General features: G+C 33.0%; 2 protein-coding genes across 2 annotated transcripts in view; both read right to left on the reverse strand.

Annotated features, from left to right (window-relative positions):
• Positions 1-10,162, reverse strand: part of LOC124355606 (regulating synaptic membrane exocytosis protein 1) — a 183,284-nt gene extending 173,122 nt beyond the window's left edge. The window contains exons 1-2 of the mRNA XM_046806769.1: positions 10,122-10,162; positions 9,744-9,897 (exon numbers count right to left, since the gene is read on the reverse strand). Of these exons, the coding sequence (XP_046662725.1) occupies positions 9,744-9,897; positions 10,122-10,162 (195 nt within the window). The remainder of the gene's footprint in view (positions 1-9,743; positions 9,898-10,121) is intronic.
• Positions 10,163-10,596: 434 nt separating this feature from the next.
• LOC124355608 overlaps positions 10,597-23,874 on the reverse strand; it is a 198,467-nt gene continuing 185,189 nt past the window's right edge. Inside the window, exon 4 of the mRNA XM_046806770.1 lies at positions 10,597-10,699. Within this exon, the coding sequence (XP_046662726.1) occupies positions 10,597-10,699 (103 nt within the window). The remainder of the gene's footprint in view (positions 10,700-23,874) is intronic.

Genomic DNA, 23,874 nt, shown 5'->3' on the forward strand with positions numbered 1-23,874 from the left:
TCCCCTTACGTTTTCAGGCGGCTTTATTTCATTTTAATGTACTACTTTGTATTATGTTTGGCTGAGCGCAATTGAAGCCTGTCACTTGGGGGACTTGATAAATTTCTCTTGTCCGTCCATCTGAGAGACGTCTAAAAAACTAACTGATGTAAAAACTTTAAATTTTGCAAGGAGGTTAATTTATATTTATAAAATCTAGATTTTGGTGACCATCATATGATTTGGCAGAACGTTAGCGTGGAGTCTGCAGGATATCTTGAGAACGAATTGAACTATAGATTTAGAATTTTGCTCATTTTGCTATCTCTCAGAGAGCTGGCAATTCTCATTCTCTTTGTGCGTATATCACTCTATCTGCCTTCCGCAGCGTATCTTATAACGAAACATTCTATAAACTTTGAAGTCATGAAGTTTAATGTTTACACAAGAAAGATAGAGTTTTATTATCATACATATTGGTTTGTTAGATTTTGTTGATCGTCAGCGAAACTTATCACACAGGGGCATAAGTTGACAACAAATTTGATCTATGGGACAGAATGTTTTGGTGAAATTTCATTTTTACATAAGAAATATTGAGTCCGATGTTGTCGCATGTCTCTTTCCTAAGGCAATCTCGACAATAGATTGAGGTATATACTTAAAATTCAACTTAACTATTCACTTGTATATAGGAAACGTAAACTTAATTTTTAAGATATATCCGTTTATGGAGTTGTCTGAGCGTTAATAAAAGGAAATATTTCAATATGGATGAAACTTCATTTCTACATAAGAAAAATCGAGTTCGTCGATGGCGCATGTCCCTTTACAGAATTTAGCTTAACCTGAAGTTTGGACGAAACTTCAATTCTACGTAGACGAGATTGATGTCAATTTGGCAAATGCATCTCATCTGGCCAGCATGCCGTCAAATTTATGCACATTGTGTCTGTACATCAGTCCTCGTGGCATGATTACACGTAACCGGTTCGGGTAGTTAGACCAAGGCAGCTCTTCGCACAATGGGCTGTACCATATACTCGTAGTACCAAGATATCCTGGGGACAACCCCCTTAGACTGAATACAATGAAGCTTGTCACCCAATACATGGTCTGGCGTACCCTAAATCTAGCATATCTATAGTACAAATAATTTAAGAGAGGCAGTTAGAGAGAATGCTTGATATAATCACAATATTTACTTCATTATATCCAATATCTGTTTGCAAATGATGGCAGACAGATATTTTGAGCCGTGCCGCAATAATGTGAGGGACTGGAGGCGACAGATGTCACAAACGTGACAAACAGCTTTGTATTCTGAGGCGACACAGCGTGGCTACAGGGCCCTCGTCTCGCAACATCAGCTCCATACTGAACACTGTCTCAACAGAATCATTCTTCCATCGACCAATTCCTTTGCTTTTGCACCATTTAATTTGTAAAAAGTCTATCACGGTTTATTTGTCCAACCTTCATAGGAGGACTCTACACAAATTTATTCCAGTAGTGACAACTCTTTAGTTGCTGTTAAATTTGTTATTCTTTTAACGGTGGAGAAAATTTTAAAATAATAGACAACATGTGTATGGACATTGTCCCATCTGCCTGTCTCTATGTGTTTAAAAATATATTAAAAGCCAATAAGCGAATAAACATTGAGGTTCTCAGAGAATAGCCAACAATACAAACACTAAGTAAACGGAAGCTCTCAAAATGGGCCGTGTATTGTCACAGCAAATCTATTTCCTGCAATAGTATTTATTCATATTTATTATTCAATTTAAATAATTTATGTGTCATCAGATTTGAAATAAAATCCTCTAAAACTATTATACTTGTAAATCTTGTGAAAAATTGCTAGTTTTTAAGATATTCCAAGTTTAAAAGTGATAATAGCCGCCATTTTGGAAATACTAAAGATAATTTCATGATAATGTTTTTAGTAATTGGCCTTGTTATCATAACAATTTGGGCCACATTTGGTTTAATTTAATTTATTAGTTTTTAAGATATTAATGTTGTATAAAACACACGTACAGACAGATAGATGGGGGTAAGCATCGGAACTATGTTCTGAAATATGTTTGTCTTGACTTGAGCAAAAACTTGATATACATTTGACCAGAGGGTTACGGGACACTCTGTATAAATGTCTGTATAAATAGACACGGACATCCAGCTGTGGCTAAAAGATAGCGCAAGTTACTTATCATATGTGTATTTTTTGCCAAGAGGGTACTAACTAATTTAAAGTAACTAACTATTCAATTTTGCAAACTTCCAGATAATAAACCGGGATTTTTGTAAAGGCTGCTTACGCATTTGTCAATTTACGGTACCCACAATGTGCGAATACCGTAAATTAGGAGGAACTTTTATCGTACGTAACGTATTAGTTGGGTTAATTGTTTATATACGACCGTATATAGAAACAGTTCCAAGAACGATGTACATAAAACCAGCAATAAACGTGTTCAAGAACTTCACTAATGGCTCTATAGTCCGTTAACCACAGTAATTGTAGTAGTTGTGATAAACAGCTGTTTGTGTAGAATTTCAATTTGTTCTGGCGGATCGAAAATTTTACGTTAAGTTAAACACGGGTACTTATTAACTTATTGAATTAATTATTTGGGTTATTGGTAGCCAAATATGAATTATTACGGACTGTTGTTTCTTGATTAAAGAAACCTTTACAAACATTGCACGAAATTTACTTTCCACTGCATCCTTACTTGAAACACACATGTCCTGAATGCATTTTAGCATAAATATTTTTGAACCAAACTTCACAATTCGTGAAGTATATTAAGTACAAAATATTCCAAAATATCAAATAACCCTAATATTTATTAAAGTATGTCAACTTTAAAGTGTTAAAATAAATTACAACAGTATTTTATAAACACGTTTGTATTATTTATTTTTAGTTAGGAACAAAGCAATGGGAATTAAACCATATTTTTCTATTTTTATTAAGACATACTATCCTTACACAACAATTTATCAATGGACTCGTCTACGCATGTGAATTGAAATTTTTGCTAGCAATAACTTTTCTATTGACGAAAGCTTCCCCAATTACATGACTTGTTTCATTCAAAATGGCGGCTATCTTTTCACCCTACTGATTGCGCCAGACAAAATTACACCGCGGCAAACGGTAGTCTCTAGTAGCGGCCTTTAGGAAACGTACAGCAATTTTGGTTTCCTAAAACTAAAATATTGTTTTCATGAAAGCAAAACAAAATATATCCTATTATGACATTTTAAACTATTCGCATACTAGGGCGAGTACTATATTGAAAAATATATCACAATGCAAATTAATTTCATTGTGCATTTTATTCTCATTTAGATTTTATTACTCGCAAATTTTAAGAAACCAAGTTAAAAAAACATTTTAACAACAATTTAATTGTTTATGGAATTTTAACATTATTGATTGGATAATGAAGTAAAAGTATTTTATTTACATAGACGTCAGAAAAACTCAATATCTTCGGTTGCCAAGAAGTAAGAGAACTAACTAGTAAAGGCGTGCATGGCTTTGACTGAGCTACATTAGTAGACCGACAGAAGACCGTAGAATACTTACTACCTTAACCTAACTTTACTTAACCTTACATAAATTCATAAGTGAATATCTGTTTTGGGATCTGTCAATGTAACGGAAAAAGGCTGTCCCTTTCATACGCTTAAACTTTTCCAAATGATCTTCTATTTTTCCATGCATACATACGCATGCCATTTCATTTCACTTACTACGGAATGAACTGATCGTCAACTGCTATATTTTCTATAGGCATGTGCGAGTAACTACTTCAACGTTACTATGTTTCAGCGAGAAAATAATGATTAGTTCTGTCATAAATATTTGTGCTCTTAATTTTATGAAGGGATTTTACTGTGCGGGCATTAAAACAAGGATATCTATCCTAAACACAGAATTTTAAAGTAAGACTGCAGGTAAATTAACAGAACATGATAAGAATATATTTTTTCTAAACTGTGCTATATTTCCAGGTCTGCACATAAGAATGTGTTTAAACTTCGTTGAAGTTAAATCTAAAGATTCAAGCCTACAGTTCATTTCAATCTGACGGTTAGGTTATACCTGTTATTATATGGTATAATTGTTCTCAGTTTTTTTACAAATTTTATATTCTGAAATTATACAGTTTCCATCATGATTACCTATAAGATCAATAAAAATATATTCGCTAACGCTCAGCCAAACCCCATGGAGCAACATGCGCCATTATTGAACTCTATGTTGCTTTCTTGGAATTAAAATTTGCGCAACATTTTAAGTTTCTAGGTCAGTTTATGCTCAAGATATCGTGTAAATGAACGGACAGAGAAACAAATACTTTGGACGGTCAGAAAAACATAAATACTTTGTTTGTTTCATAAGGAAGAAAGAATGGATTGATAATGGATGATGTTTTTAAGGATTTAAAGAAATGATGTTTTAGTATTGTTGGGTGGATTTAAAAATGATATACGTATTGTATTACATGTTTTATTGAGTTCTGAGTAAATTAAATACAAATTACTGCTTTAAGTAATGAAATATGTTTTAAAATAACTACACTTCACGATCTGAAACATTTCATAAATCAGATACTGAGTGGTTATTTCAGCTAATTAAACACTTTCCACTGGATGGAGTTCTTTCATACGTTAAAAAATCATGATTTCATTTACCTGGGCATTTATCAGATGAATTGGTTTTCAGTTAATGTACAATATCGATAATTGACTGAGTTTTAGCGAAGAGAGGTTAGAAAAGGTTCATTTCTGTCTGTCTGTCCGTGTGGCTGCCCACACGATACCTTGAGGACGAAATGACCTACAGCCTTGATTTAATTTTTTCGTGAAGCTCCATTTTTATATCAGGAACACGGAGTTCAATGATGGTTTATATCAATCCATGGGATTTTGTTGAGCGTTGGCAAATATTTTACTTAGGTCTTATGGATAACTATGATGGTAATGAGAAAATATCACATTAAATAAACTTGTAAGCAAACTGCATGAAGTCATACGTAGTTGGAGTATGTGACATTTTTATTCGTAATAGAGTATTATAATATGAATAATATAACGACAATAATAGAGTGTAATGTGAATTTTAAAAGTAGGTGATAAGACTTAATTTAAGCGCACATATAATTTACATTGCCTTTCTTTTATACTAACTGAGCATTGCTACAAAACTTAATTAATAAGCCATTTTGTGTATAATGTGACAAGATACGATCTCGTATATCTAGAAAGAGCTCATGCGTAATACTTTTTTTGCATGAAACTTTATTTGTACATATACAACAATGTGTTCTACGATGGCCCATGTTCAACTATGGAATTTATCTGAACTTAATGTTTATGATAATTTGTTTTTTGTATGAATGAATGTCTGTTTGTCTATCCACCAGCAGGACATCCCAAGACTTAAATAAGTTGGAAATTTCTCATGCAATCTAAGCGCAGACTGTTACGCGACACGCGTTACGCAATTTACGCAAGGTAGGAGTACGCCACATACACCTTGTGTAAATAGCCTTTTGCAGAGAATTACACACTGTTTAATTCGATTACCGTATCCCGTGTTTGCTGGAATTATGCATAAATATATTTTTCTGAGAAAAATTGCATACTTGTAGTACTGTAATAGTCCAAATGTACAGGAAAACACTTTTAACATAAATTATATACATATTTATGAATAATTTATATGTAGAATTTATTTTTCACTTTTACAGTAACTATACTTTATTGAATTAAGTGTATTATACTAAGTTAGACTCTTAATTTTTCAATTCATCGAAGGGTCATAAAATAATGATTGTTTAGATATTTACTGATTTCCTTTTCATTTAAAAATAACTTAATTTTTTTTAATATTACTGACGACGGATCATTTTAAGAGTTTCGGAAATTTGCTACATTCATGTTTTAACTAAAATAAAATATTCTTCGGAATCGAAAAATCTAAAACAAGGTAAAGAGAGCAATTAAATAAACAAATAAAAACGTGGTAATGTGTTGTATTTTTATTCAATACGAAATCGCGTCAAAGCGGCAGGTAACTGCTAGAATGTAATATAATGTCCTTACACATGCAGGTCTTACAAACTCGAATTACAATATAATAATTTAATTAAAAAACTACCGCAGAAAATATTAAACATAAACACATTACATGAATTGGCCTTGGCCTGAAACAAACAATAAGTTGGCTGAATGTGTAATTAGAACCTGATTATTCACCAGCATTACCATGATTTTCATCAGAATATAATTTCCCTAAATCTCTGAGACTGAAAATATTTCACTCGTGTATAATAAATCTCTATTTCCTCATACACGTTAAATAAAAATAATTGCTAAGCATCGTTATTTCATGAAAACAGAAATTTATTTTGTCGATCAGTAACTAAAATTATAATTCTCCGATTGGAGCCAAATATATTTTCCCCTTTATTCCTTCAACTGTTATTTGGATCTAATTTGAGTATAAGACTAATATTTAAGTTGATAATATCAATGGTGGATATATTTCAATACTTCTTAATAAATGAATATTTCAGTAAGGTTTTGAATTTGACCACCATGATCTACTTACTCAGTTGTAATTTAAACTTTTATTTTTCTCCAGCACTACTCAAGCTAAAAGGATACATAAGAAATAAAAAAATGCATGTGTTTTGTCTTTGAAGAAATTTTATATTTATTAATATTTTCTAAAACATTGAAAATGTTATTCACCCAAAAATTTCGTTTATTAATGGGATATTCCAGTAAACAAATGATTTAACAAAGATTCAGAAAGATTTATTTGTTTCAGTGTTTCAATTTTGAATAAAATCCGTTTAAAATTTGTTATATTTTGCATAAACAAGTCCAAATACACATATGCGCGTGGGCACAAAGACAAACACAAACACACACACACACACACACACACACACCACACACACACACACACACACACACACACACACATACACACTTATACTATATTTGTCATTAAAGTTATGAAAAATTTTCACAGAAACATATGTCCGGAGACGCTTTGTTAGTGAGCTACGGCTAGAAAACGATTTCGCCTGAATTTCTTGGAAAGGACGGAAATAAATCGAAACTGATGTTTTTATGGCGTAAAGATAGTTATTAAATCTATTGGATTTTATGTAAAGTGAATTGACAAATTTAATAAAAGACGACCCAGACCTAGACAATCGGGAGAAAATCTTTTACTAGCTTTAGCTTGCTAACAAAGCGTTTCCGGGAATTATGTTTATATGCATTTTTTCATTATTTTGATGAGAGCAAACCACCTGGGAAGTTTGTCGGGTTACTCGATGGACACCCTTTATATTAATCAATACAAAGTAAACTACAAATGTGGAGATAGGGAATATATCGTGGAGAATTTGTATTTCACTGTTGCCTTTGCAGGACTATGAAACACGAATATGAAAATATGGGAATAACAAAGAATATGACTCGGAGTATCTACCGTCCACTTTCTTTCTGGATTCTATCTTTCAGCGTATGGAAACTATAAGTTTGGATCCCTTCATATTCAGAGTAAGGGAGGGAGAGTGTTGAAAACCTAGAATTCGGAAAAATATACTGCAGCATATGTTCCCATCTCTTTGAAATAAATTAAAGTATGGTTTCTCGGAATAGGCATCCTCTCCAAATGGTGTTGCAAAAGGTTTCATGAGGAAGCAATGCCTTGGACGGTGGTTGTCACACTGAAGAGAGCGCTGACGATGCAGCCATTGTTATATCCATGAAATTATTGAATTAATTGCAAAGGGAAAATTTAAAACTTTTAAGACCCAATATCTTTATGCTTAATAAAATAAATAGATACAACGAAGTATTTGTACAACTAAACTTCTACCAAGTGACTCTTTCCCGGTTATTACATAATATTACGAGCGCCTCTTATCAGGTACCCACAAAACCACCTGTAAGGTGTAATGCGTGCATTCTATACCATTGAACGCATAACGCTTTGATTTTTTTCGGTGAAAACCTTAATACAATTTGAAATGTTAATTCCAAAAATCAATATTCTTCCTTGGACGAAGTGGAAGCAAATTTGTATGATATTTCTATTAAAAGCCACCGAAGACAGACAAAGAAATGGACGAATAGACAGACAACGACAGAATTTAAAGAAGGAACTGATTGGTTGTTGGTAACAATCGAAGATAAAAAAGAATAAAGACACAGTAGAAAGAACTTGATGAAATTAATTGTAAAGACGAAGATGTAAAGAAATTATAACAAATCGTTTAAATATTTTGTCACAATTTTTATGTATTTGTGTTAGCACATAATTTAAAAACTTGTACCCAAAGGAATTAATGTATAGGCATTTTTTCCAGGGTTCCATTTAAACAAAAATATACAATAGCAAAGACAACTTTTTTGAGAACATCAAAAACTCAATAGCTGTTTGCAAGAGTTTGTAGTTTATGTGCTCAGAATGCAGCGTCACATGGTGTAAGTGAAATCTACTATTATGTTTATGAGTTGGGGCGGAGATGGTGTGGGTTGGGCTATATTAGAGGGAATCGCAGAGGAGGCAGTAATACTGTTATCAGCAAGTAGCAGCTCTGATGTCTCGGCCCACTGGAATATAGATCCTTGTTTCTTATGAGTACAAAAAACAAGTATTATTGGGTGTTGCAATGCATAAAAATTCAAATAAACAAACACACAAATTTTTCTCTAAGTGTGTATAAGAAATATGTATAAATGTGTGCCTCCAGTAATTATATTCATATTCATGATAGATAGTCCAATCAAAAATGGCAATAGCCTAATTTTAATTTCAATAAATATTGCTCTGGGGTGTACTGGTAGTGCGCTAACCAGGCAAGTGAGAGATCCGAGTTCGAGTACTGGCAGAGCAAGTACTATTTGTGATTGTTTAAAATTAGGCTATTGCCATTTATAAAAATGTAATGAATGTAAATACTAGCCGTTTGACAGGTATTTAGTCTGCCGATAATATGCTAGTTTGGTTATTTAAACACATATGACATAAACGGCCGCATACAAAATAATAGATTCGTAAAATGTAAGGGCTCTGTGGTGTAGTGGTAGCGCACTCGTCCGGAAAGTGAGAGATCCGAGTTCGAGTCCCGGCGCGGCGGTTCGAGTATTTCCAGTGATGAAATATTGATTTAAAATTGTCCTATAGCCATGTATACAAATGTTTATGTCTATATATATATATATATATATATATATATATATATATATAGAGAGAGAGAGAGAGAGGGGGGGGTGGTAATATTTAAAAAAAAACCCACTAAATAATACTTAAAATCTATTTTTTATATATCATATGCATCACAGGATTAATTGATAATTGGAACATATAACTACAACTAATACTGTTTATGGTTCTTATATACGTAACTGATATTCTAAAATGTCGGTATATAAATAACAAATGTTTTTTCACAACTGCTTATTGATAGTTTTTTTATTATACTCACAGCCATTTCTAATTGGACGACCTTTTGAGATGTGGCTAGCGTTATTTAAGTCTAATTAATAAGACCTTTAAAATAAGGTAACTCGACTATTCTTACATTGAAGATTATTATTGACACTTTCCATGTAATAGGTCATAAAATATTAAAGTGTATCCAGTGTGTTTAAACAGTCTGTATTTAGGCCTAATCAATATGACTGATTTTAATACATAATAAATTATTTACCTCATCCTGATTCTCATCCTGTTTGTAGTAGGAGGCACAGTCCTCGCAAACCTTCTGGTGACACTCCGCGCAACTCCTAGAGAAGTCTCCTTCCTTGAAGCCCTTGAGGCAAACACGACAAGCACCCACTCGGTTCGTCACTTCTGGCTTAGCTCTGCAACATAAAACTCTATTGCTTTAGCTCTGAGTGATTCCACAGTTCTCACAGACGTAGTGGTTCGTCACTTCTGGCTTAGCTCTGCAACATAAAACTCTATTGCTTTAGCTCTGAGTGAGTCCACAGTTCTCACAGACGTAGTGGTTCGTCACTTCTGGCTTAGCTCTGCAACATAAAACTCTATTGTTTTAGCTGGGAGTGATTCCACAGTTCTCACAGACCTAGTGGTTACATTCCGAGCAGCTCCTAGAGAAGTCTCCATCCTTGAAGCCCTTGAGACAAACACGACAAGCACCCACTCGGTTCGTCACTTCTGGCTTAGCTCTGCAACATAAAACTCTATTGTTTTAGCTGAGTGATTCCACAGTTCTCACAGACCTAGTGGTTACATTCCGAGCAGCTCCTAGAGAAGTCTCCTTCCTTGAAGCCCTTGAGGCAAACACGACAAGCACCCACTCGGTTCGTCACTTCTGGCTTAGCTCTGCAACATAAAACTCTATTGCTTTAGCTGGGAGTGATTCCACAGTTCTCACAGACCTAGTGGTTACATTCCGAGCAGCTCCTAGAGAAGTCTCCTTCCTTGAAGCCCTTGAGACAAACACGACAAGCACCCACTCGGTTCGTCACTTCTGGCTTAGCTCTGCAACATAAAACTCTATTGCTTTAGCTCTGAGTGATTCCACAGTTCTCACAGACCTAGTGGTGACATTCAGCGCAGCTCCTAGAGAAGTCTCCATCCTTGAAGCCCTTGAGACAAACACGACAAGCACCCACTCGGTTCGTCACTTCTGGCTTAGCTCTGCAACATAAAACTCTATTGCTTTAGCTCTGAGTGATTCCACAGTTCTCACAGACCTAGTGGTGACATTCCGCGCAGCTCCTAGAGAAGTCTCCTTCCCTGAAGCCCTTGAGACAAACACGACACACACTCGGATATTATTGGGTTAAGGTTTCAAAAATTATGCATAGGCACACGTTCCTCGTAGAAAAAACATTCCATAATTCTTAGACCTATATTTTCTATTGTTGACCATGCGTAGGTATAAGAAATTTAATTCAACATCAAGACTTCTATCTTGAATGATAAGATCTTATAGTCTTGAAACCGAAAGCCAATTCGTATTGTAGTGATTTACAACTTTATTTCCTTAAACCGATAGAGAAATTTCTACTGAGAAATAAATTGATCGTCAGCCAGGAGAGTTTTCGTGGAAGTTAAATTCAAAGTTATCGAAGTGATTAATAGTACCAAATTATATTTTTCTCAGATCATGTTCTTCTAAGACTGGAACAATCAACGTCAACCATCAGATACTTAAACAAATTTTGAATCAAATAACCAGATTTAAACCGAGTATATGGTGAAAGTGGTGGCTTCAGTCTCTTTATATACGTGTTGATGTGTGTAAAAATATAAAAAATATGAGGAAAAAATGATTGTTTGATATTTCTAACCTTTATGATACCCTTCCATTTCTACTTTCACCAAAACTAGCGCAGCTGACGATCTACGATTTCTTAAGAGAAATTCCTTTATAAATTACAAGAAAAACAGATTGTGTGCATATAAAATGCTATTTTTCTCTCGACTCCTAGATGATTACAGAAAAATCGTAGATGAAAATGGGACGATCCGTATAACAAACTTCTAGAAGTTTCGTTTAGCTTACGTAACGACACTGCTCACGTGGTTATTGAAGATCGATAAGGAAAAACACCAAGATCTTATTTTCTTTTGTTATGACTGCATAGCCTAGAAAAAGAATGAAGAAAGGTTGATCCACAACAGGATATGTTTTAGCGATGCTATAAGAGAGCTAAACCATATATTACTTCATTGACCTATAGCAAGATACTACTATAACGAATATAACGACTATAAACAAAAACGAGTATAAGGTTAGATCTCATACCTGAGGATCGATAACGTTATTAGTGATTGATAAAACGCCAGAGGATCCAAACTGAAGACTTGACGTATTCAAGGTATAGGAAAAAAGCTCTAATAATATTTTGAGTAAATGAATACCCAAAAACGGAATATTCCTAAAAAGATTTGATGTAGTAAGAACCTTTTGGACTAGATGATACCACGCCGTACAATGTCCGTTAACAGCTCCTGCTAAACACGATAAGTTCTATTCACAATAGAACAACATCTCATGAAGTGGTAATGTGAGGAGACAATATATACCACCTTCATATACGAAACGAAAACTATGTACAACTATACGTACAAGCTCATTACAGAAATTGATATATACTAGTAATCAGGGAAAAATTTGGATCCCTTTTAAACAATTGGTGTAATTACTGCAGATTGTTTATAGCATAACTATCTGTTAGTAAAATCCACATTTAAGTCATAAACTCTTTCCGGCCAGGTCGTGAATAAAATTTTGTTCTATTTTCAGACGCGAGACATTATATTTCATTTATTAATGATGGCTTACAACCACTCTAAGAATCAGAAAATCTTAAGAATGGGCACGATCGTAAGAGAACTGAGTTGTTATTTTGATTAATAAGCTTCATCTTCATACAAAACACGACTTCAATATGGATTTTAAATAACGAGGAAAATGTGAGTTAAAAACTTTATAATTTCCTTTTGGAGCTAACTTAAAAGGGAAAATAAAAAATCATCATATGGGATTAACATTGAGAAGTTCAAAGTTTCCATAAAAACATTGTAGTAAGATTTGGATTGTCAAAAGTCTTTTGAAAGGAAATATTTTATTGACATAAAATAAAATAACTATAAAACGGTAATAGAAAAAGGGTTTGAATACTAGCATACATTGGGTTTTAATGACTTTTAACTTTAGGGGGAAAATAATTTAAAGATTATTTTTGAACAACCTTCCACAGTAAAATATTTAAATATAAAAGGTCAATTTTCGAAAAATGTTATCTTCTATTTGGTTATAAAATTTAATCCAGACATAACATCTTCTACTGCTGAACCAAAGGTTTAGATATTGCTATATTTTCCTTGTTACGTTCCTATGATCCTCCAGTTCCATATACCCAAGCGAATTTTAGTATTTAAAAAGTTACCGATATTACTGAAAGGTGATCTTTGTGTTCGACTCACCTCCAAGAAAGATAGTGAAGATACACTGTAAAGAATGTCAGGAATCAGAAAGCCTTACAGAGTACTTTTTGGTGAAGCCTTTCTTTCTTTGTGAGACTAAGCCTTCACTTAAAGTGTAATGTCAATACGGTGAAAAGCCATGTCCTCTTAAAGGCTTTACTCTGCGAGGATCAGACCGTATTTTATCATGAGGATGTATAAAAACTGTTTCATGGATATCATCTTGCAACCGCGCCTCTTTTATTTCATCACTTGACCTCAACCAAGAGTAGATTTATTTTATTCATGTCAACATGAAAAATTAATAGGATGCAAAATAACGAATAAAAAACATAGCTGCTGAAGTATGTGACTGGTGTGTAGACGTGGTATTTTTAATAACAGATGTTAAGTAATCTGCTATAATTATATAATATTTTAATCAAATCCCATAAAAATTTATGAAATTTGGCTTCGATGATAAAAGGTTTGTAAGGGAAACAGGGGTTTTTCAGGATATTCCCCTCGTTCAGTGATACGAAAAAATCACTAACATTACGTTTCGAGATTTGCAATCTGACCTCTTCTTCAGGTGAATTAATAACGTAACATATAACTGCAATCTAGGATAAAATAATCCAGTCATACCAGAGCGTTGTGACACGCATAAGTCAGGAATCACAACGACCAATTTGTGTGTCAACTCCATGCTTAAAAAACCTTAATAATAACAAAACACGTGGTAATAATTCACTAATTATTAAAACTGAACTACAGAATACAGGTCACAACAAGGTTGCACTCACCGACCAACCACATAGAACTAACCAGAGGGCAAATCACTATAGGTAATCCCGACTAGTAAAGTGTATAGATTGATTTGTGTATATAAATTCTGTTAAACAAAATTAGAGTTGCTTTTATAATAGCTCTACTTATTACAAGACCTTTTTACTACTGAGAGATGCATTTGTTGTGATTTCTTTTATCCTCGACGCTAATACGAAATTTGAAAAATTTGTTAAGGTACAATAAAAGAAGGTGAATAACAAAATTGAACACTTTAGTGGATTTGAAGGACGTGCTTCATAAATAGATAACACAACGATTACCATGATGACCAGTGCAACACTACACAAGAGAGTATGAAACTGACAAGGGAGGTCTGCAGCTGGACAGGAGACTGTTGTATGCACACAGGCGCGCGGTGTTCAGAGACTGTCACTGAATATATTATGACGCCACTTCAGTATGAGCTAACCGTGTGCCTAGACATGTCCAGGTCATGTCATTTGTGCACAACAAACCACTGTCTATATTAAGTACCTCTTCAAAACGTTCCAATCTAAAAATGCTTTATTAATGCAATATATCATTTAAGAGGTATGTTGTTACTTTTATTGGCTTATAATAAATGTAAAGATTTTATTTTATCTTCATCTGCCTATATCTGTTACTCATGGCCATCGGGATTGATTGAGCTAAAGAACTGGTGAATACAGAAAGAGAAGGAATAAAATTTATCAGATCATAACGGTAGTTGCAAATACGATGAATTTATGACTCAGGATGAAATATATAGCACCCCAAGCATGTGGCTGAAGGCTCTGAAACATGTCTTATATTTATTACGCTTTATTAAAACATTTTTATTTTGTTAAACTTATGTCAAGTAATCAGATTCAGGAAACTTTATTGACCATCTATGTAACTTTTCTTGTATCCACAGCAATTCAGCGTCTTTACACCCAGTTTTAGGAGTGCGATTGGTTATCACTCCAATTTCAACGAATTTATAAAAGTGTGTAACAGAATATAGTCTGAACTTATAAAATTCCAAGTACATTTATATAATCAGTATGTTTTTGCAAAGATTCATCGGTTCAGCTTATACATCACATATGTAAATAGATTAGAACTTATTTTGATCCTTGAGACTTGACGTCTGTGAATGTTGACAAATTATTTATATTGAGATCCATGAATTAAAAACAGGGATTGTATTGCATTTATAACTACTATCTCCCCTTCAGATAATCTACTTCATATTAAATAAATAATATTTATAATTTTTAATATTTATTATATGCTATTTCGTAAACAGTTTTGTAGTATGAATTTTTAAACCAATTTATTTTTATAAAACAAATATTCTCGCCTTTTTGCTCACAGTTCGATAATGTTAATGTGTTCTTATTGGCTCTTTAGTTTTTAGTTTTATAAAAGGGACATTACTGTTTACTTAATAAATTCTTCGCATAGACACTAAAAGAGGTGTTGGTCTGGTAATGAAATTGCACTCCAAATTTACATTAAATTCATTTTATTCACTTTAAATATTTTAAATAGATTTTATGAGAATTTTACTTTCACAATCATATGGCACAATTCTGGAAAAGGTTTTTGCAATTATTTCGTTTAATAATCCCCTGCCTAAAACCCGCAATCAGTGTATATTTATACTTATGTTTTCGTGTGGTTTTATGCAAAATAATACGAGTTTAAATAAATTAAAAGTAGCATATAATTAAATGCTATAACGAGTAAATAAACCAAAACCATCTTGATAAAAATACGAGACCTGCATACACGTGCTTCGGATAAGGTTGTTAGCCAGTCTCTGTCAACTAAATATTTCACGATGGCGTCCGTTATTTTTGAGCAAAATATTTCCTCCGTTATTGAACACAATAAAGACAAAACAGTCTGTAGAAGTTATTAGCAGCTTAAAATAAAATTTATTTCCACTTCTAGATGTCTCATAAGTGTTCAAGATTATAGGTGTTTGTTTTGAGAATTGTGCAATAACAATACAGTACAAAGAGAACAGCACGACCATGTAACTTTTAACATCATACACTAAGGAGGATTGATGCAAAGATATGAAAGAATTTATATTATACAAGTTTGTTAGTCAGCCCAAAATATGAGTTATGAACATTTCAAGGCAAGTGAAACACTTTTAAACTTCTCATGTTTCGATAAATAGTAGGATTACAAGCAGCTGGCAGTTTAATGTTTAGAAAAGAAAATTACAGTTTTATTAACTTACAAAATGCTTAATATAACTCTTGATATTGAATAGTTTTCAAGATCAAGATTTTAAAAGGATATGATATTATAGCTGTAACAAGACGGAACAAGAAATAGGCTGCACCTTGAAATTAAAATAATACCATTGGCCCATAACTCAATAGGTCTGGCAAAATTTCCCTTTAGTCTGTTGTCTAATATCTCGAGAATGAATTGAACTATAGATGTGAAATTTTGAATGAAGCTATATGCAGTCATCATAAGTTTCAGTGACGGTGCATATTCATTTGGTAGATTTGGCTTAATGTGAGCAAAGAGAAAACTCATGGGGTTATCTCGATAATTAACTCAGCAATAAAAATAGGCAAAAAGAGGTGCATTAATTTAATATTTAAAAAATATATATATAACTGCCATTGTTCATTATTAACTATCTAAGGTTCCAATGTCTTTAGTAACACGTTAAAATGAAGCCACCTCTGATATGAATTGTGACGTAAATATGACAAAGCATATTAGATACCCAACGTTTGTCGTTTCTTTTACTAGAGAATAACATATTCTCGATTTCTTAATGTGTTTTAGTGTAATATCCCCAATTTTTACTTCAGGTATTCAATTTTCTTGATTTAGGAAGCTCAGACATCAATTATTTATCTGTTATCTATTTATCTATTATTATCTATTGTCTGATTACGAAATCTATTAGCAAGTGGAGTCTTTATACGTGATCACTTTTGATTTTAGCTAAACTACGCATACCTTGCGTAACGACCGTAAGAATGCAATTTTATCCTGAAACCAAAATTGTCCTGGGAATAAAAAACGTTTGTAACTGTCAACGGCTAAAATTGTATAATGTTTACCTCATTAGTATCACGCCAGAAGATTGCTACTGATTCCAGTAGCGACCAAAGAACGAATCAGCGAATAAACATTTTTTTAAAGAAAGAATTATAAAGCGTTACTTTAAATAATAAGAAAACAATAGTATACCAATCCATACAAGTGATATTGCACTATTATTTTAATTTTCTACATCTGTTCATTGGATAAAGTGCTCTTAAAAATTAGTCGCTATAGTAGCTTTAAGCTATAAAACATCACTGCCAAGCCAATGAATTTTGTCTGTAACCAATAGTCTAACATCTACTGAAATGAACTATTAGGTGAAATCGAAGATTTACCTACTTTCTTACAGTTATATTAACTAAAGAATTGATAAATGATTTTAAAATACAAATATTTTGGATTTATTCTTTTGCTTTAATGTGATGTACCATGATATAAACTTTAAAGTTAACACCAACATAACTAAACGATTATATTTTAGAAATAACCCATTGGTAATCGTGTAAGCGACACTGTATTATTGAGTATTAGAGCTTTAATAAACTCGAGAAATAATGACTGTCCACCAATAAGGAAAACTTTCTTAATTTTACCTTTAAAGGAGAAACATAATGAGGGCGAACACCTGGCCCTCCAAGCTTGATTGTTAACTGCGAACTTTTCCTTGAGGAACTTCCTAACTCGATTTCCGAGTTGATCTTTATTCCAATGAGCGTCCGCAGAGGACCTCAGTTATAAGCAGTTTAAACTCTAAATCATAATAATCGTATTTCACGTCATAATGTGAACGAAATCATTGGTGACACACATTACAGGATTGCTACTGAAAACGCAGAAAGTTCGATGCATGAATTTAGGTTGTTTCCATCGAGAGTATTCAGAAATGAAATCATGAAAGTGTTTTCCGAAAATATCAGTTAAGAAGCATTTTCCTTTGTCTTTGCAAACGGTGCAGTTATTACCCTTTATTTCTTTATTCCCAATGGTAGAGTCGGTATATAAACAATATATAATATGAGATTAATAATTTAAATTGTTTTTTTAATTAATCTAGTATAGGATTATTATTAAAATATAATAGTGTGATACGAAATTATAGCACTATATATGTAACGCATGTTATAAAGCAATTAGACAATCAATCTACCGTACAACAATAAAAATAACAAAAACAATAAATATTTACTACTTACTACAACAGTTAAATAAATCAAAAATATATTTAATAATAGTTAAACACGATATGCTCGTAAAAGCTTTATATACCTACTTATTTTGTTATTTACTAAGGTATTTCTTGTTATCTACGTTCTTACACAAACTTAAACATACTCCCTCAATCAAAACCAATGTTCTTAAAACTAAATTAGACCAGGAGGTTAGACTATCTTCCAGTAACTATAATGTATCTCATGAGTAGTAAGAGTGTAATTTAAAAGTATATGGTCATGGTGCTTCTGTTTGGTTTTTAAGCAGGAAATTACATGCGAATTTATATATTCATTTTATGAAAGGAAATAATGGATTTTTTATAATTTCTCTGAAGGAGAACCTTGATAGCTTCTATGAAACAGGTAAATCGACCTCATGATTCCCAGGAAATTTTACTACCTTTTTGAATAGTTTCAGAGGCTTCGACGCCACCATCACAAGGAATGTCTACGGGAGAGAGAACCTATGAGTGGGCCGAATGTATTGTGGAATTATAAAAGGGTGAGAACCTCCTTGAAATGATTAAAGCTGTACTGATTACACTTTCGATCTACCAAAAAGTGTCAATCACAGTTGGAACCACTGACGAGATTTATCATATCGATAAGGGAGGAGGTGAATAAGGCAAGAAAGAAAAGATTCCCAAGCAAAGTAGGATAAAGAGTTTTGATGAAGACGTGTCCAGCCACTTACAAGGGAAGGTCATGCGCGTATTCAAAAGGGGTAGAAAGAATCCTAGTGCAGGATAATAAAATGAGAAGTAAAGGTATTGAAGGATCGATTTACTGAGATAAAATCAGTATGGAGAGTGAGAGAGAGAGAGAGAGAGAGAGAGAGAGAGTGTGTGTGAGAGAGTGAGAGGAGGGAGAGGGAGAGAGAGGGGGAGAGATAGAGGGAGGGAGAGAGATAGAGAGAGGAGAGAGGGAGAGAGAGGGGGTGAGGGGGAGGGAGGGAGAGAGAGAGAAAGGGATGGAACAATGCAAAAATATTTATTTCTATATAAACTTATATACTTCATGTTTAGGTTCTTTTTTAACATGAAAACAATACAATATTGCATGAATCGCAGTACGCCAATGATTCCGAGTTTGTCCATAAATCTGACGGAATCCTTTGTATGATGCGGAGATAATCATATGCCTCACCTCATGTCATCCCTTCAAATGCGCTGCTGGACTTGAGTACCTTGAAGTGACAGCTTAACTCTCCACAAGGCTATTATAGGGGATAACTGATACAGACAAGGTCATTAGTGTGAACATGTTTACAAACCTCAATATTGCAGTTTTATTTGCGACGTCATTTAGTCTTAATGTCCTATATATCCAGTGTCAAATGATTATATGTGTATATATAAATATAATATATATATATATATATATATATATATATATATATATATATATATACCAGAAATGATTATATATATTATAACTTTTTTTCAAAAGACCTCCTTATCTGAAAGGAAATTAAATCAAAACCAAAACTAACTGCTGATTCTGACGTGGAAACTAAATTCAACGGAATATATTCATGTAACAAATCAAGATTCTTAGCATGTTAATCAATTAGAAGAGTCATAAAACATTTACAACATTTTTGTAGATTTAATATGTGATACGTAACAAACAAACACACCCACACAATGTTAATTAGCTAATATTTGAGAGCCTAAAATAAATATTGCTATTTACCTACAATCTCCTACATTACGCCTTAAATCTGCTTCTCCCGTTTCTCAATCTTCTGGCAATTATTAGATATGCCTTCAGTAAATGTATCTACAAAAGTAATTGAAGTGAGCGAATCCATATTTTTATTAAGTCTGTCTAAACCTAACTAAATAAGCCTGTAGTAATAGGCTTGACATTTTTCCTGACCACTAAGTATAAGTATGCCTCCCTGTTATATATGCGTTCCCTAAATAAAACATGATATTAATTTGATAGTTTTTACTAAACTGCGTTTACATTTTTTATTTTTGAGTTATTTCCTTTTGGTTATTTTGAATATTACACATTCGATTGTTACACTAATACCCTCGATATTGAATATTTAAAACAACAAATCAAAACGGTGAAATTTGAGTATTGGTCATATGAAATTCAGTTTGAATATGCAATCAAGAAGGAACCATTCCTTTTAACAAAGGAGACAATACAAAGATTAATAATTCAAATTGAGAAGAGTTGGAATACAATGGTACATCAGCATGTTTGATCGAAATACATGCTGACACCGATATTGAAAGTAACACAAAAACCTTTCCATCTGTATTACAGTTGTTACGTTATCGTCGGACATGTAATAAGCAGATTAGATTAAAGTTGATGGACGTTAGAATCCTACCAGCACACTTTCATATTATCAGATTGTAATTGGCTGAGCGTTAACCTTTTTGGGACGCTACACCATTATATTTGTGTCTGCCTATTTAAACCATAAACTTGGAAATTCGCATAAACCTTCATTACTATATAATAAAACAACCAATGATAATGTATGCCGCACTCCATGGATTTGGCTGAGCATTAGTGAATATTTTCACATTTGACTGGATTACCACGATGGCAACGAGAAAATATCATAATAAACCATTTTTACACATACTGAGTATAATCAAATGAGATTTGAAGTTTTTTTATAGAATAAAAAGGAAAAATATTTCAGTGGAAAATCTATGCTAAGTCGGTGACCAGATTGGATTCCAGCACAATTTTGAGTAGTAGTAACCTTCCTCGCTCACCAAAACTTTAATTATTTTTTAACTCTTGTTAAAAATAACCGTACAATAACGTGACTGTATCATGTGGCAAGCTTTCATCCTTATACTTTAAATTTTGGTTAGAAATTTATTTATTATGATGATGCATGTCCAATCATAAAATGTTTATTTCAACTTCGTGTCTGTGTGATTGCCTGTCAGTCTATCTATCCTCGAGAATGAAATGAGCTATAGGTTTGAAACATCACATGCAACTAAAGGGAAGCATGTTACTCGACACGAAATGTGGTATACTCCGCCTTTGTATTTCAAAAAAAGGACAAACTGTTCTTTCACACCCATTATATCTAGCTGTTAAAGAGTCCTCAGAGCTTAAAAAATTACATAACGATCATCAGAACTTGTAATGCATCTTCGATTTTAAACTTTCACATGATGCCTATATTTCATATGGAAGGGGTATTTTGTGTTACATACATATTCACAGTCATCTTTTATTCCAGCTTTCGTCCATTCCTCATATGCCATATTTATAATATAATATAGTAAATTGTATGGATATTCTTTGTATAGAAAAAAGTAAGCATTTTTACAGGCTTTAGAACTTTTAGGTTTTTGTAAGAACAAGTCTTTCAATTGATCGCTTGAATATATGATGTTGAAGAAAATTAACTATTAAGTGGAATTCTAGAGGAGAAGACTGCCAGATATGTATTATACAATTGTAAAATTATAATTATGTTCAATTGAAAATACTAATTTGAATAACGATAGCTTGGATTTATTGCATTAGTACAAAGCAAAAAAGTACACCTCCTAAGCTTTTAATTGCAATGGACATAAAACCTATTTTCGCTTAAGGAATGTTTCTGTTTTGTAGAGTTTATTTTAATATTTTTGAAAAAAACGGGAATAGGGAAAAAGAAAGGTTACATTAAAACTATTTAATAACACAAATGATCATATTGTAGCTATTTCATTCATTATGAAAAGCCTATAAATTCCTTTATTGGAATTTTCTGAACAAATTAATCATATAGAATAAAGAGCTTTATTAAAGAATCAGATTTAAGACGATTTAACTTCTCATACACTTAACCTCAAAAACTATAAATAGTTTATTATGTTGGATAGAAAGGAACCACATGTATTTTATTTACAAATGAAATACCACAGAATTGAAAACAAATAAATTAGTGTAATACAGAATTAGCTAGAAATTATATGATCCAAAGGGTCCCTTACACAAAATTACAGGAGAAAAGTTTAGTCAGCCGGGTAGCAGCAAATGACTTAAGATTCCAGTATCTTAATTTAGTTTCTTGGTGTATGTTGTCAGAAACTATCTACAGAAGGCATTATTATGTTGCAACATGCAATGAACCAGTTTTATCGACTTAAATCAAACAAACATTTTAGGATGGAAAATGTTTATTTTCGTGTGGTTAAACCTTAGAAAATTAGGGATCACGTAATTGTGTCATGACCGCTTTAAAACCTTAAACTAATCTCTCCGCCCATCATCCTCGTCAACCAGAATTTACAAGGCATATTCCTCATTTCATAAACATTTTACAGACAACTCTTAAAAATACCAAATAAAAATTGAAATAACAAATCAAATAATGAATAAACAAAGATAAATCCATCTTGTATATACTATTCAATGGTGTTTTATCCGTAAATTATCTGGTTCAGTTTAATAAATATTAAAACAATTATCTTGACATCTATAAGCATGTACGGTTTTAACTGCAACCGTCGACAACCGTATAATACTCTTTGTGGTCAATAAATAGAGCAAGGCCAGTTTAGCTGCTGTCCACCGCCCATGACGCTAGCGCGTGTGCCGGTATGACAATACACTTCCCTAGCCAAACACATCATCCAGTTAATGGAGCGGCGGTTCATGTAATCCATTATCGTCTCCAAATGGAGTTTGGAGAGTTAAATTCTCGCCAAACGAGTAGGCCAATACACCCCTATGCCAAACAAATTACCTAGTTTAAGGAAGCATGGTTCATGTAATGCATTATTATTTCTAAATAGATTTTAGGGTGACAAATTGTCGTTGAACAAGTAGGACAGTACACCTATATTGCCAAATAAATTATCTAGGTAATGGAGCGGCAGTTCATGTAATGCATTATTGTCTCAAAGTGGATTGTATAGTGTCAAACTGACACTGGACAAATATGACAATAAACTCTCATTGCCAAAAACATCATTTAGTTAATGGAGCGGCCGTTTATGTAATCTAGTATCATTTAAAAATGGGAATGTATTATGTCAATATTTTGCTGGACGAGTATGGTAATACACCCCTATTGCCAAACACATCATCCAAGTAATGGAAAGGCAGTTCATTTATTGCATTATTGTCTCAAAATAGATTTACTAGTATCAAATTATCACTGCACGATAATGACAACTCACTCCCCATTGGTAAACATGTCATCTAGCTAATGGAGTGATGGTTCACGTAATCCATTATAATCTCCAAATCGAGTTTAGAGAGTTAAATTTTCGTCAAACGAGTATTACCATATACTTCCCATGCCAAACAAATTACCCAGTTTAAGGAGCCGTGGTTCATGTAATCCAATAGTTTCCAAATGTATTTTATAGTGACAACTTGTCGTTGAACAAGTAGGCCAGTACAACCCTATTTAAAAAAAAACTATCTAGTTAATGGAGCGGCAGTTCATGTAATACATTATCATCCCTAAATGGAAATTGTGTGTGTCTATTTTTCGCTGGACGAGTATGGCAATACACGTTGGTCAAACATATCATCCAGTTAATGTAGTGGTTATTCACATATTCTAATATCGTCTCCAAATGGACTTTAAAGAGCTACCTCTATGCTGGACGAGTTGTAAAATACACCCTCATTGCCAAACACATCAGCCATGTAATGGATCGGCAGGTATTATAATGCACTATTGTCTCAAAATAGATTTTATAGTGTCAAACTGTCACTAGACGAGTATTACCATACACCCTCAAAGCTAAACACATCATATACGTAATGGAGCGGCGGTTCATGTAATCCATTACCTTCTCTAAATGGAGT

Source organism: Homalodisca vitripennis, chromosome 2 (genome assembly GCF_021130785.1).
Source record: "Homalodisca vitripennis isolate AUS2020 chromosome 2, UT_GWSS_2.1, whole genome shotgun sequence".
NCBI lineage: Eukaryota > Metazoa > Arthropoda > Insecta > Hemiptera > Cicadellidae > Homalodisca > Homalodisca vitripennis.